Here is a 15054-nt window from a genome sequence, read left to right on the forward strand (position 1 = left end):
AGATTGAATGGCGTACATCCCTGCACAACCATTTTCAGGTCTTGTCAGAGTTGTTTGATTAAGTTTGTGAAGTCCAGACTCTGGCAGCACCACTCAAAGACAGGACACTTTGCGCTCAGTCTGAAGTCCTGAGTGCTCTGAGGCAGATTTTCATCAGGGTGACTAGTCTGTCCAGGTTTTCATCAAGGTGACTATTCTGTCCAGGTTTTCATCAAGGTGACAAGATGACTAGTCTCTCAGTACCTGCCACTGAAAAACATCTCCACAGCTGCCACCACCATGCTTCACTATAGGACTGGTATTGGTCTGGGGATGAGCAGTGCCTGGTTTCCTCTAGATGGGATGCTTTGCATTCAGGACAAACATTTCAGTTTTGGTTTCCACAGACCATAGAATCTTGTTTCTCATGTAGTGTGAGTCTATTAGGTTCCTTTTGGCAAACTCCATATGCCATATGGCCACTCTACCATACAGCCCTGATAGGCGCAGTGCTGCAGAGATGGTTGTTCTTCTGCAAGGTTCTCCCACTTCCACACAGGAACCATGGAGCTCTGTGAGAGTCGCTTCTTGTTCACCTCCCTGACCATGGACCTTCTCCCCTAGTTTCTCAGGTTGGCTGAACGGGGAGAGTGGTGTGGTGGTTCCAAACTGCTTCGATTGTAGAATGATCAAGGCCACTGTGTTTTAGGGACCTTCAATGCAGTATAAATATTTTGGTACCCTTCCGCAGATCTGTGCCTCGACACAATCCTGTCTCTGAGCTGTACGGACAATTCCTTTGATTTTGTGGCTTGATTTTTGCTCTGACAGATCTTTGGACCTTATAAACAGTGTATAATCAGAGTTTTATTGCCAAGTAATTTTCACATCAAACTAGGAATTTGTTATTCTGTTATTACAGCAATTTTGTACAAAAGAAATAAAAACAAATATGAATAGTGCACTAAGCATAAAAACAGTAGACTGAGCATTAATAAATTAAAAAATAAAACATTTACGAAAAAGTATGTAAGGTGCAAGAATTGTCCAGTTGAGGGTTTTGTGTATATGTGGGGTGGGGTTATAGATTTGTTCACTTGGGAGTTGTGAGTGTATGTGGGGAGCGGGCTATAGTCAGTTTGGCTCCGGGTTATGTTCATGAGGCCTACTGCTGTAGGAAAGAAACTGTTCTTGTGGTGAGAGGTCATGGTCCTGATAGACCTCAGCCTTCTGCCAAAGGGCAGAGTTCGGAATAGTCAATTTCCAGGGTGAGAGGGATCAGCCCCAATCTTTGTGTCCTGGAGGTGTGTAGGTCATGTAAAGACGGCAGATTATAGCCAGTCACCCTCTGTGCAGAGCGGATGATGCACTGCCCTTGTTCTTGCAGTTTTTGCAGCATACCATATTTTGATGGAGGAGGTCAGAATGGACTCTATGATGGCAGTGTAGAAGTGAACCATCATAGTCTTTGGCAGGTTGAACTTTTTCAGCTGCCACAGGAAATACATCCTCTGCTGGTCTTTCTATGTAAGCAAGGTTATGTTCAGCTCCCACTTGAGGTCCTGAGCGATGGTGGTGACTAGAAAGCAAGCACGTTTATTTATATAGCACAATTTATGCATAGAAGCAATTCTTTGCCAGAAAGCAAAAGGACTCCACAGAGTTGACTGGGGAGCAACCCAGGGCGATGGGGGGAGGGCTGCTGGGTTTCTCCTGAAGTCCACTGTCATCTCGACTGTCTTTAGGGCATTGAGCTCCAAGGTGTTCTGACTGCGCCAGGACACCAGATGGTCAATCTCCACCTGTGGGCTGATTCGTCTCCATCAGAAACAAGTCAGATGAGGGTGGTGTCATCCGTGAACTTCAGGAGCTTGACCGAGTGATGACTAGTGGTACAGCTGTTGGTGTTGAGGGAGAAGAGTCCAGGGGGGCAGGATGCAGGCTTGAGGGGAGCCAGACAAATTCTGATGGTCAAGGGGTCAGACAAGTTCTTCCCCAGCCTCACGTAATGCCTTCTGTCGGAGAGGAAGGCTGTGATCCACCTGCATGTGGACTCTGGCACTCCCAGTTGGCATAGCTTGTCTTGGTGTATTCTGGTGTTGAATGCGGAACTGAAGTCCACAAACAGGATTCCTTTCCAAATGATGTCCAGTCAGTTACATTTTCCACAGGTACTGTAGACTGCAATTATGTTGTAGAAACATCTCAAGGATTATCAATGGCAACAGGATGTACCTGAGCTCAATTTCGAGAATCATGGCAGAGTGTGATGGTAATATAGGTCTTTTGTATTGAATACATTCTAAAGAAACAGTTTTTGCTTGGTCGTTATGGGGCATTGACTGTAGATTGATGAGGAAAAAATATGTTTCATCCATTTTAGAATAAGGCTGTATTGTAAAAAGAATCTCCCCAAAAATAAATGGGGTCTGAATACTTTCCAAATGCACTAAAGATGTTTCTCCTGAAACAGAGAAAGGAAATAGGGAGGTGTGAGTGCATGTGGGTTTGTATTCATTTAGCCACTTTCTCTTAAAACTGGGTAGAGGAAGAAGCTTGGATAAAGAGGTTATGGAATATATGGAGGCTGCTTTAGACAGGCGATGGCCTGGTGGATACCTTGTGACCAGTCTAAGGAATGATATAATGTGAACACAATGAGTTGGCCAAAGCAAGCAAAACATATATAACATATTTTGATTGGAATTTTAGTATCATTATTACCTTGTGTTTGTCCATCAACTCCCCACAGTAATTATAGCCCCCAAACAGCATTACATAGGGATCTACGTCTAAAGCTGTGCATACAGACAGATGAATGCACGCCTGTTTTGGCCTTTTCTCATTCCCTGTTTCCATTGTCAAAATTATTCAATTTGTATGTTCGATAGTTGCTGGAAAACAAATGATAGCTAGACTCGTGGTACTGAGATGAACTCACAGCATCATGTGGATTACTTATTAGGCAGCATGTCTGTGGCTTCGCCCTGGTCCCTGCACTGAAAGTCTTTCTCATGAGCAGGAGGAGAGGAGGACAGATGAGATATTGTTATGGGTGCAGAAAAAAAAATCACTTTGGCCAACAGAAATGACATAAGGCTGACATAAAAATAAGGCAAATTGAAGCAGTCATTGGCCAAATTTGGGGGGGAATCATTGTGGAAAAATGTTTTTCAGAGCCTTATTTCTTCCTTTTGACTGTTTCTGTTCATACCGTAATTCCCCGTTTATAACCTACACTGTGTACAAACCACACTATGAATTTTATTGCTTTGTGTGTATACAAACCCAAGTATTAACCACACCCATATATGCCTGTAGAATTATGACTCGTACATACATTGTACATATATTAAATATCCGTCATAGGGCACTACCCACATTAAGTTGTTGAAGAATTTCGATTTTTTTAATTTGAGATCTGTTTCTGAGACCTCTACGTTGTCACACAATCATCTGTGAAAAGGTTTGCCAGTGGAAATGTTTTTACTAATGTTAACAAGTGTATAAGAATCATCCATTTATTAACCGCTGAGGTTGAATTTTATTTTCAAAATCCATGTATATGCTGTGGTTTATAAATAAACTGTAATAAATAACAGTTTTTACATTTAGTGTGTTACATGGGTTTAATTAGGTTTTACTGAGTTTTATCTGGAGATTGCATTTTATGAATCTTTAAGTTTTTGATTAGGCCAATTGCTATCTGTTGCTACCCTAACGGAGCTACTGATTTTATAGTCTCCAATGATCAAACACTGAAATTGTATGTGCGTAGAAAGAAATCGATGGGCGTCTTTGGTCTGTTAGAGTTCACTGAGGTATATTTGCCATTTATGTGTGATTTGTAATCAGAATCCTTATTCAGTTTGTGACATTTTTCATAGTGAAAAGTATGGGAGTGCTGTTCCTTTGTTTGGGAAGCAACCATTCAGTGGCCATTATGCAGACTATTTATGCATTAGGGAGTACGAGGGGGAGGGTTTTAGTTCACCACTATAACAGTATGTCTGCTGGGTCACATTTTGACAGGACTTAACATTAATTCAAACCAGCCTTTAAACATTTCTGGAATGCCATGATTTTTCTTTGGTCACAGACTGAACAACAATACTGGGGAATGGGGTGTTGTATCCTGGCCAGATTTCCCCATACCCCCTCTTTATGCTTGGTACAGCCCAACCTCCTCCCTCTTTCTCTCCACTGCTGGGGCCATCGTGGAAATGAGATGGTGACATCATCACTGAGCTCCCAGCCCAGGCAGTGAAATTACAACCTTCTGTTTCCCTCCCCTCTAAATCTCCTACCAGCAGACTTGTGAAAGATGTACTGTTTGTGAGAAAAACCTTTCATTCTGTTCTTTTTTATTGGAAACATAATCCTTCTGTCTGCCATTCGAGGGTGGCATTGTGGTTTAGGGTGGCAGCAGCACTCATTGAAAAGTGTGCACTCCTCCGAGCACTGCTAATGCTTGCAACAAGGGGGAGGGGGGTGTGAGAGGGGGTGGGTGGAGGCTGCATTTGAATAGGTTGGGAGGGAAGACAGAACAATCAAGAAAGGTAGAAGCATGTTGTGACACCCTATGACACAGATCCTATTTGTCCACTCCGGTTCCTACAGCAGCTGATCTGAAGTGTCCTTGAGAATATCACTGCTTCCTCCTTTCATTGCTCTAACTTTTTTTTGTCGGATTTCGTGGTGAAACAAGGGAGGAGGTAGGAGGCTAAAAGAGCCTATTGGATTCCTTCTTAACTTCCCTCCGTTTTTTGCCTGGCTGTGCTTGTGGTTTTTATTGAGGGGGGATTTTTTTACCGGTCCTAGTTTTAGTTTGGAACTATGGATGTGGACTGGGAGTTGGGTGGGCAAGATGGACAATACACCGACCCAGACCATGGCTACACTGCTCAGGTGGCTTTCAACTACAACATGTTGGAAGGCCGATTTAAACAGCTACAAGGTAAGTGTAAGCTTTAGGCACCTTTTGTTTATAGGGGTTGCTATGCTATATGCACTGTCAGCAGACAGATGGCATAGTCTAGAGAGATAATTCTGGATCCTATGTGTTTATAAGCATATTTTAGAGAATTTAATAGACATCTGTATTAAATTGATGCACTATATTCTGGCAAAAAGGATAGCTGGATTATGAAACGACATATTTTTTTTTTTTAATTGTGTCTTGGGAGGATAGTTTTCTATTTACTAAATTGTTGTTTTTGAAGGGGGCTCTCTTTGCACAATCAACAATGCTGTCTGCTGAATATGGCATGCCTGCTAGTTCCTAGCGAGTATTCAGGACAACAATAGCATCAGAGGAAGCAAGGAAGGTGGGAGTGGTTGTTTTGTCCAGCAAATACGCAATCAAGGTATCCAATTTGAGAAAATTATAGTGCTTAGAAATATGGTTTTACTCAGTTAATGTACAGGACTTGTATGTTTTTTCCCCCAATAAAACCGGGATGAAGATGTATGTTATAACACCACTATAGTTTACAATTGTTGTTGAGCAATGACTAGGAAATTATTTAATTTCAAAATATGAACCTTGTGCTGTAAACCAACAGATTCCTTTTTTTTAAGTAACATTAACAAAAATGAGTTTCATCTATAAAATGTACACGTTACCATTATCCTAATAATAGTCTGGCTGTCACGTCTTTTGTTGAAATCTTTGTTTGGGTATTTCTCATGTCCCCCCCAAAAATTGGCTCTTTGCCTATAATTGAACAGCAAGCTCAGCCTCTTAATACATTATTGTGTATAGATTACTATGAAGACTCTTTTGTGTTGTTATATCTCATACAGGAAAATGTGTATATGTATATACATACGTTTTATTCATTATATAGAATAGATCAAACATTCACATTACAGAAATATACAGAAATTGTCAAGACTTTACCAGTTTTCTCATTTCAATGGTAATGTGGTTGCAAAGGGATCAATGTGTTCCATTTTGTTAATATGTAGCTTTTGAATTTTCAAACTAACTAAACCGTCTGATGCTTTTTATCAGCCAATATTGAAAAGACAGAGAGAGACTTGAACTTTCACCCTGTTTTATTTGCCTTACTATGTTCTCTTATGGATAACTGAATTGATAAAAAACAACATAGTCAAGATATTTTGGTATTTTGGTTTCAGGTGGTGAGTGCCAGTTTGAAGTAGTATTTCATCATATTTCTTTGTTTAATTGATGGACTTTATGGATAGACTATGACATATATAGAGCAACACTAGAGTTTTATTTTACAGGATCTACAAACAGTAACACTCAACTGAAGATTTTTTATGTAAGCTTACTGTAAATGGGAGGAGATTATCATTGGTTATGTCCTCCTGACTGTTGATTTAAGACAGAATAAGTAGTAGCCTTGTTTGAGACAGACTTCGGACCTTGGGAGGCCACTCTGTCTCCTGTTTCTGTAGCCTGAGGCAGCTTGATCTGCAAGGAAGATCCCTGGACAGGGTTGTAGTCTATTTGTCATTTGCCATACTTAATAAAGACATGCTGGAAATGGTGGGCCATCAGTTTGCTCAGAGCTAGACCAGTCATCAAAAGGTTGTCAGCTTAAATCCCAGAGCTGACAAGGTGCAAATTAATTTATTGTGCAGCCCTTGAGCAAGTTATCCTAATTGCTCCTTTAAATGGTAATGTGAAAACATGTTAGATGTACTCCAGTCACCTCTCAACTAGACTGTAGTTATTTGTCTTCGCCAGTGAGCTTAACCGTCACCACACAGATTTGAGTACTGAAGTGCTGCTTGTGTCTGCAAATAGGCCCCGGCCAACCCGGCTTCCACCACAGTCTGTCTGTAAATGAAGGTCTTTTTGGTGTTGGCAAGAATGTGTTTCATAGAGTGAAGTGAAAGAGGGCAGCAGAAAGAAGTCTTGAAAGAGATTGCTGAGAGTGTTGCAAGGCCTGTTAACGTTTTATTTACTTTATTTAGCCACACTGACTAACTTTGACCTTGGCCCCCAGTTATTGCAAAATATAACAAAAAGCAATTCACTTGCTTATTGGATAGAAAGATAAATAAAAGAACTGGAATAAACATTCAAGTCATATTCAATTCCACCTGATCAGGGTAGGTACATCTCTATGTGGTTGATATTGCCTTTAAATGTCTTTAAAAAAAAAAGTCAATTCCAGATTTGGCCTAGTTAATACTTGGAAAATACCAGTACAAATTGTATGCAAAAATCAAGTAATATTTTGAATTTTGTGTGTGTAGTACTCATTAGGTTTCTAACTTCAAAGACAGTTTTCTTTTATTTTTTTGGGTGGCATAAACTGTCTACTATATCATGTTTGTGAAGATACAGTGGGGAGATTTTGCAGGTTTTCCCACTTAAAAAGCATGTAGAAGTCTGTAATTTTCTACATGCTTTTTAAGTGAGTGACAGAATCTAAAACAAAATCACATTGTATGATTTTTAAGTAATTAATTTGCATTTTATTGCATGACATAGGTATTTGATACTTCAGAAAAGCTGAACTTAATATTTGGTACAGAAACCTTTGTTTGCAATTAAAAAAAGACCTCTTTGTCTTTCATTCCAAATATTCACCAAAATTGAACCTTTAATTGAAATAAAATGAGAAATAAATGTGACATAAATATGTTATCCAAAAAAACTCTGAGTGAAATCTAACTGAAGTACTATATATTCCCATTACATTTTACGTTTTTAAGTTTTATTTCACCAGAATGATTAGGAACATTTAAGTGGACTTCCTGTTTCACTGGGGTATAAATATTCCTATGCAAAATGTCCATGGTCAGCCATCACTATGGAAAAGAGTGGAGAATACAGTGATGATGGCAACAAAAAGTTGTTGAGCTGCACATGTCAAGAAATTGCTTTAGCTCAATGGTTGAAAATGCCCATTTCCACTATCAGAGCAACTGGAGATGTTAACAATCGGCCTGGAAGAGGACATATGTTTATTTTGTTCAAGTGGCCAAAGAATCTCCTATGACCACAGCTGGGGAACTGTAGATGTCAGTTGGGTCTTGGTGTCAAAAAGTCTCCTTAACATTGATCAGACACCACCTACATTTCCATTACTTATTTGGGATTGTTGCCATAAAAAAAGCATTTGCTCTCATCAAACAACAAACTCAAGTACCTACAGTTTGCCAAATGTTACTGGAACATTCAATGGGACTAGGTTGTATTATGGTCCTATGAGACAAAAATATTACTTTTTGGAAACAAAGGTAGGTTTGGCGTTAAAAGAAAGATAGCCATGCAGAAAAGTACCTCATCCCCATTGTGAAATATGGTGGTGAATCTTTGATATTTTGGGGCTGTTTTTCTTCCAAAGGCCCTGGTCAACTTCTTAGAATATGTGGTATTATGGACTCTCTTTAGTACCAGCAGATATAAAATCAAAAGCTTAAGCTGGGCTGTAGTTGGATCTTCCAGCAGGACTATGATGCTAAACACACCTCAAAATCAACACAGAAATGGTTCACTGACCACAGAATCAACGTTTTTGCCATGTCCACCCCAGTCCCCTGACCTAAATCCCATAGAAAACTTGTGGGATGAGCTGCAGAGAAGAGTCCACAAGTGTGGACCTCAGAATCTGAAGGATATGGAGAGATTATTTTTGGAGGATCACTTGCCATGGTCTCAGATCCCTTGGCATGTGTTCTCCAACCTCATTACATATTATAGAAGACTCCAAGCTATTATCTAAGTGCTAATAATTGCGGCACACATATTGTATATTTGAGAGAAGAAATATTTTATGATGAGCATATATTTCTTCTTTACATTTTTTTACTGCAATTCAAAACATTTGTTAGATTTTGGTTTAAATATTGAATGAAATATCATGGGGATAAACAATACAGATTTTTTTTCACTGTGCCTTTACCAAGGGAGCCAATATTAGTGGAAGGCACTGTAACTAGGAATTTCATCTTAGGTAAGATAGTAATTTTACTTTTGCACAAACATATTTCTTTTACACATCCATCTCTTTTTCCTTATTTGCAAGTTTCAGAATGCATTTTTAACCATTATTAACCATTTATATTGAATGAGAAACCTTTCTTATTTTTAATGACAACCTGGACAAAGGCATTCTATTGCAGGAAAATACATAATATAAACCAATATACAGTGGGGAGAACAAGTATTTGATACACTGCGATTTTGCAGGTTTTCCTACTTACAAAGCATGTAGAGGTCTGTCATTTTTTCATAGGTACACTTCAATTGTGAGAGACTGAATCTAAAACAAAAATCCAGAAAATCAGAATGTATGATTTTTATATACTTAATTTGCATTTTATTGCATGACATAAGTATTTGATCACCTACCAACTAATAAGAATTCCGGCTCTCACAGACCTGTTAATTTTTCTTCAAGAAGCCCTCCTGTTCTCCACTCATTACCTGTATTAACTGCACCTGTTTGAACTTGTTACCTGTATAAAAGACACCTGTCCACACATTCAATCAAACAGACTCCAACCTCTCCACAATGGCCAAGACCAGAGAGCTGTGTAAGGACATCAGGGATAAAATTGCAGACCTGCACAAGACTGGGGTGGGCTACAGGACAATAGGCAAGCAGCTTAGTGAGAAGGCAACAACTGTTGGTGCAATTATTAGAAAATGGAAGAAGTTCAAGATGATGGTCAATCTCCCTCGGTCTGGGGCTCCATGCAAGATCTCACCTCGTGGGGCATCAATGATCATGAGGAAGGTGAGGGATCAGCCCAGAACTACACGGCAGGACCTGGACAATGACCTGAAGAGAGCTGGGACCACAATCTCAAAGAAAACCATTAGGGCATGCAAGGTCCCCCTGCTCAAGCCAGCACATTTCCAGGCCCGTCTGAAATTTGCCAATGATCTGGATGATCCAGAGGAGGAATGGGAGAAGGTCATGTGGTCTGATGATACAAAAATAGAGCTTTTTCGTCTATACTCCACTTGCCGTGTTTGGAGGAAGAAGAAGGATGAGTACAACCCCAAGAACACCATCCCAACCATGAAGCATGGAGGTGGAAACATCATTCTTTGGGAATGCTTTTCTGCAAAGGGGACAGGACGACTGTACCTTATTGAGGGGAGGATGGATGGGGCCATGTATCGCGAGATCTTGGCCAACAACATCCTTCACTCAGTAAGAGCAATGAAGATGGGTCGTGGCTGTGTCTTCCAGCATGACAATGACCCGAAACACACAGCCAGGGCAACTAAGGAGTGGCTCCTTTAGAAGCATCTCAAGTCCTGGAGTGGCCTAGCCAGTCTCCAGACCTGAACCCAATAGAACATCTTTGGAGGGAGCTGAAAGTCTGTATTGCCCAGCGACAGCCCTAAAACCTGAAGGATCTGGAGAAGGTCTGTATGGAGGAGTGGGCGAAAATTCCTGCTGCAGTGTGTGCAAACCTGGTCAAGAACTACAGGAAACATATGATCTCTGTAATTACAAACAAAGGTTTCTGTACCTAATATTAAGTTCTGCTTTTCTGATATAAAATACTTATGTCATGCAATAAAATGCAAATTAATTACTTAAAAATCATGCAATGTGATTTTGTGAATAAAAACAGAATGCAATGATGTGGATAGTTCAAATTTCAATATTTCATTCAGAATACAACATAGATGACATATCAAATGCTTAAACTGAGAAAATGTATCACTTTAAGGGAAAAATAAATTGATTTTAAATTTCCGGGCATCAACACATCTCAAAAATTGTCATGTTTACCACTGTGTGGCATCCCCTCTTTTTATAACAGACTGCAAACGTCTGGGGACTGAGGAGACAAGTTGCTCAAGTTTATGAATAGGAATGTTATAGGAATAGGAATGTCCCATTCTTGTCTAATACAGGCTTCTGTATTACTACTATCAAAGTAGTTCATGTATTCATTACAACTAAAGTGAAGACCCACTTCACTTGTTGAGCTTTGCTTTTTTGTTAACTTTGCAACTGTATTGAAAATACATTTTGGATTGTTTTTTGTTCACCTCAATCAGGTAGGAGAAATAAACTGATCAAGCAGATGTGAGTGGTTTTCGGTATTGTAGTGTACAGGCTAGTCTGAATACTTCCAACTTGGTGGAGCGCCACTTTCACTCCAATTTTCAAGTTTTCACTCTAATCATGCGAAAATTATTTTATTTAGGAATAGTGATCATGTGAAGCCATTTATTAGCACATAGTTTGGCTCCTTTTTAATCAAAATGATAACAGAAATCACCCAAATGGACTAGATAAAAAGTTTCTCAAACGATTCATGCAAGAGGACCAAAGACTTTGCATGACCTGGAGGTTTTTTGCTATGGTGAATGGGCAGCTATACCTCCTGCATGAATTCGGGGCCTCATAGGCAACTATTGCATAAGACTAAATGCTGTCATTGATGCTAAGGGGGCAATACACAGTATTAAGAACAAAGGGTATGCAGACTTTTGAACAGGGGTCAGTTCATTTTTTGCTTTGTTTTCATGTTTTGTTTTATGATTGTGTCATTCTGTTATGACCTACAGTTGAATGTGATTCCCATAAGAAAAAAAGACGTATTTTGCCTGCTCACTCATTTTCTTTACAAATGGTAGATATATTACCAATACCATGGGTATGCAAACATTTTGAGTACAACTGTAGTTGAAGTATTTTGTCAACTATTTACCTTTAATAGAAGAATTTGGGAGAATTCTGAGGTAATTTTATGCTGTTACATATTCTGCAGGCAACGTCTCTGTCTCAGCGCTTCGTTTTTGTTTGTTGAGTCAATGGCATTGTACTATCTTCAGTCATTCCAACTCTTTCCGTTGTGAGGCTTTGCTTCCCTGTACTGTTGCTTTATTTTCTTTATTTTATCAGGGATCTGTTTGTTAGATCTGATGAAAACCATTACAACAATCCTAAGACTAAGCAAATGATACACATCGCTATTCAAATAGCACAACATGCAGTGTTTTCACTGCACGTAACGCGTCAACCCGCAAACCCGCCTTAAGTTTTGAAGTCTGAGGCTTGGCACCAAGTGAGTACCGGGCTACACGGCCTAACGGCCAACTGGCGCTGGCTTGTGTCAATGGAATCATAAACATTTCAGGACTTTAGTGTAAAACACCATTGTTTGGCACCAGTGGAAACAAGGCATAAATGTACCTGAAAGGACATCTGAGCATCTGAAATGTTTTTGTGTTCAGTATGAAGGAAGTTCTCTCTTGCATTTTCCTCCCTTCTGCCTGCATCTTTGCTCTTGCAAACATCTTGAATCTCCGGAGAACTTTTGTCTTTGTTATGTGTACTGTAATTGTAATACTCACTTTATATATTCAGTTGTTACATTAATTAATTGACTAATTTGAATTAATTTTTAAAGGGTAAAAATCCTGTTCCTTCTTGTATCATGGATCAGTGTTGCTGGTTGAGAATGCTCTGGTAGAGTCTACCCCTGCTAGAGAATGGGGTGAGGGGTATGAGAGCATGTTGTTCATTTCCTGTGTTTCTCTTATGTCAGTGTCCATTCTGCTGTCAGACTACATCCTGGTCATTTTGTTTCTCCGTATTTCTAACTTAATAACTTACATAGGTTGAATACAGACACAAGCACCCACACAGGCTTACGCTGTGTAACAAACAGATATGGACGTGTAAATACAGATACAGATATTAAAGGATTATTTTAATGACTTCTGAATCTCAATATAAAAGTATGTAATATTTTCATGAAGAATGCATCTCATCTCATTTGTCTCCTCACAGTTTTTTTGTGTCTGTGTTCCCCAAAAATGTGTCCTGTATTTTACATTTTTATGGAAATGTAGAGGGTATGTATAATGTGTTGACGAATAGCTTTTTCGCAAAAGAGACCTTTGGTCTGCTAAAATAGAGGTTGAAAAAAATATATATATATATTTAAATTTACCCAAGCATGGATTTCACTAATACATTATTTGTCCTAAATGTTTCCATTTATTTCAGTGTGTTACAATGACATAATTTTGCTGGTTGATTGGCAAAAGTTCATCAACCCCTCAGTATTTTCTCACATTTCAACCTAGATTTTACAACAGCAATCAACTACAGCATGACAAACAACTAATTCAGTCATCTAAAGTTATGTTTATCTACCAAAAGGTTAGTCTTCACACCCTTAAGTATGGTAGGCTGACCTCAACCCCTTACTCCAGCCTTTACACACAGGAAGTCAGAAGAATTCCAATCTTCTGAAACAGTACATTTATCAGGATGTTGATTCAGCATTGAGGGAAGAAGGAACCAACCTTTGTTTCCCCCTTAATTTTTCTTCCTTAGATCCTGGACTTCTAGTCTGTTAATTTGACTGTTGTTCTTGTAGCTGTTACACCATTTTCCAGTAATCAAACTTTGTTAGAACAAATCCATAAGCTAGCAAATTGAAGAATATTTATATTTGCTAGTTTAGGGATTTGTTACTAGCGTATACATTGTTATTGTTGTAAATGACTATTGTAGCTGGAAATTTGTCCTCTGTTGTCTCTTCCTTTGTTGTGTACCAGGGCCTCCCACTCCTCTTTCTATTCTGGTTAGAGCCGGGTTGTGCTATCGAGTGCTACACATCGATAGCACAACCCTATCGAGCGCTACAGTTTCCTGCATGGGATAACCTTAATTTCTGAGAGAAATGAAGAATAGACTGATGAGTTTCAGAAGGAAGTTCTTTGTTTCTGGCCATTTTAAGCCTGTAATTGAACTCACAAACGGTGATGCTGAAGATACTGAACTAGTCTAAAGAAGGCCAATTGTGTTGCTTCTTTAATCAGCAAAACAGTTTTCAGCAGTGCTAACATGCTTGCAAAAGTGTTTTCTAATGATCAATTGGCCTATTAAAATGATAAACTTGGATTAGCAGACATAACATGCCATTGGAACACAGGAGTGATGGTTACTGATAATGGGCTTCTGTACTCCTACGGTATGTAGATATTCCACTGAAAACCAGGTGTTTCAAGCTACAATAGTAATTTACAACATAAACAATGTCTACACTGTTTTCATTATCAATTTTCAAAACTTTTAAATGGTAGTGTATATCTGAATATTTTATTCATAGCCATATTATAGCCTATCAGCACAGCTGTGAGGTTGACAGGATAATATAACTTGGATAGCACAGCACTGACTGCTGGCTGCACATTACGCTGAACAACTGGCTGCAAAGGTACTAAATGAGGACATGCTTATTATGTTGAGCCTCAAGTGTAGAGCCTGAAGTTAAAAAAAATATTCCACAAACATGTAGTTTAGAATGCTTACTATTTTGACATTCTATATGAAAATTGCTATGATTCTGGTTCTGATGTAAAGTATTTGGTATATTTGTATTTTTAAAATGATAAACCAAATGGCTGTTGTTATTGTTGTCAATGTATATATGAGATTGGAGATAATTTTGTCAGTAGGTAATGAGCTCTGAACATGAAGCTGTATATTTCCTGCTAGTTAAGTGTGGGGTAGAGGTCCAAAGTGCCTTGCACTCTGAGTAGGGCCCTAATCAAGACTTCCTTTTCCTGCCAAAACCTGGAGAGAGGGAAAAAGAAAGAAAATAAACCAGATTGGAATTGGAACAGAAAACGACTTGTGCATTTTGTTGACATATGACGACAGATTTGGTTTTGGGAACCGGATAGCTTACCCCAGGATAGACATGCAAGATGCGTCAATAAATCAATAGTTTGGGTTCTGTGTGATTCATGACAACTATACAAGCCATATCCCAGTTGGATAGATTTGCTTACTTGTAACTGAATGCCAAAGACAATAGAGTTCTGCGTCAAGGTCACAAAGCTATGCTTTGTCTTCGGATAATTTAATCTGGAAGAGGGTGAGGGAAGAAAGTTTGTTCCAAATGTAACAGTGGAAGCATTGAGAATATAAGATTTACTAATAGCTACAAAAATGGCCCACATACTTTAAGATCTCCACCTGCCATATTTTAATGTTTCTTTTTTAAAACCAGTATTCTAGGTATAAATAAACTAAAGCAAACATTTTTAGACATAATGTTGTGTTTATAAGTTTACATACCCTGGCAGAGGTTGTG

General features: G+C 39.0%; 1 protein-coding gene across 3 annotated transcripts in view; it reads left to right on the forward strand.

Annotated features, from left to right (window-relative positions):
• LOC105006131 (spectrin beta chain, non-erythrocytic 1) overlaps positions 1–15054 on the forward strand; it is a 133356-nt gene that overhangs the window by 54254 nt on the left and 64048 nt on the right. The window contains exon 1 of one of the 3 annotated variants that reach the window (XM_010864485.4): positions 4542–4936. The exons of the other annotated variants lie outside the window; for them this stretch is intronic. Coding sequence (XP_010862787.1) covers positions 4816–4936 — 121 coding nt within the window. The 5' untranslated portion in view covers positions 4542–4815. Of the gene's footprint in view, positions 1–4541; positions 4937–15054 lie in introns of those variants that run through there. 3 annotated transcript variants of the gene reach the window in all.

Source organism: Esox lucius, chromosome 9, assembly GCF_011004845.1.
Source record: "Esox lucius isolate fEsoLuc1 chromosome 9, fEsoLuc1.pri, whole genome shotgun sequence".
NCBI lineage: Eukaryota > Metazoa > Chordata > Actinopteri > Esociformes > Esocidae > Esox > Esox lucius.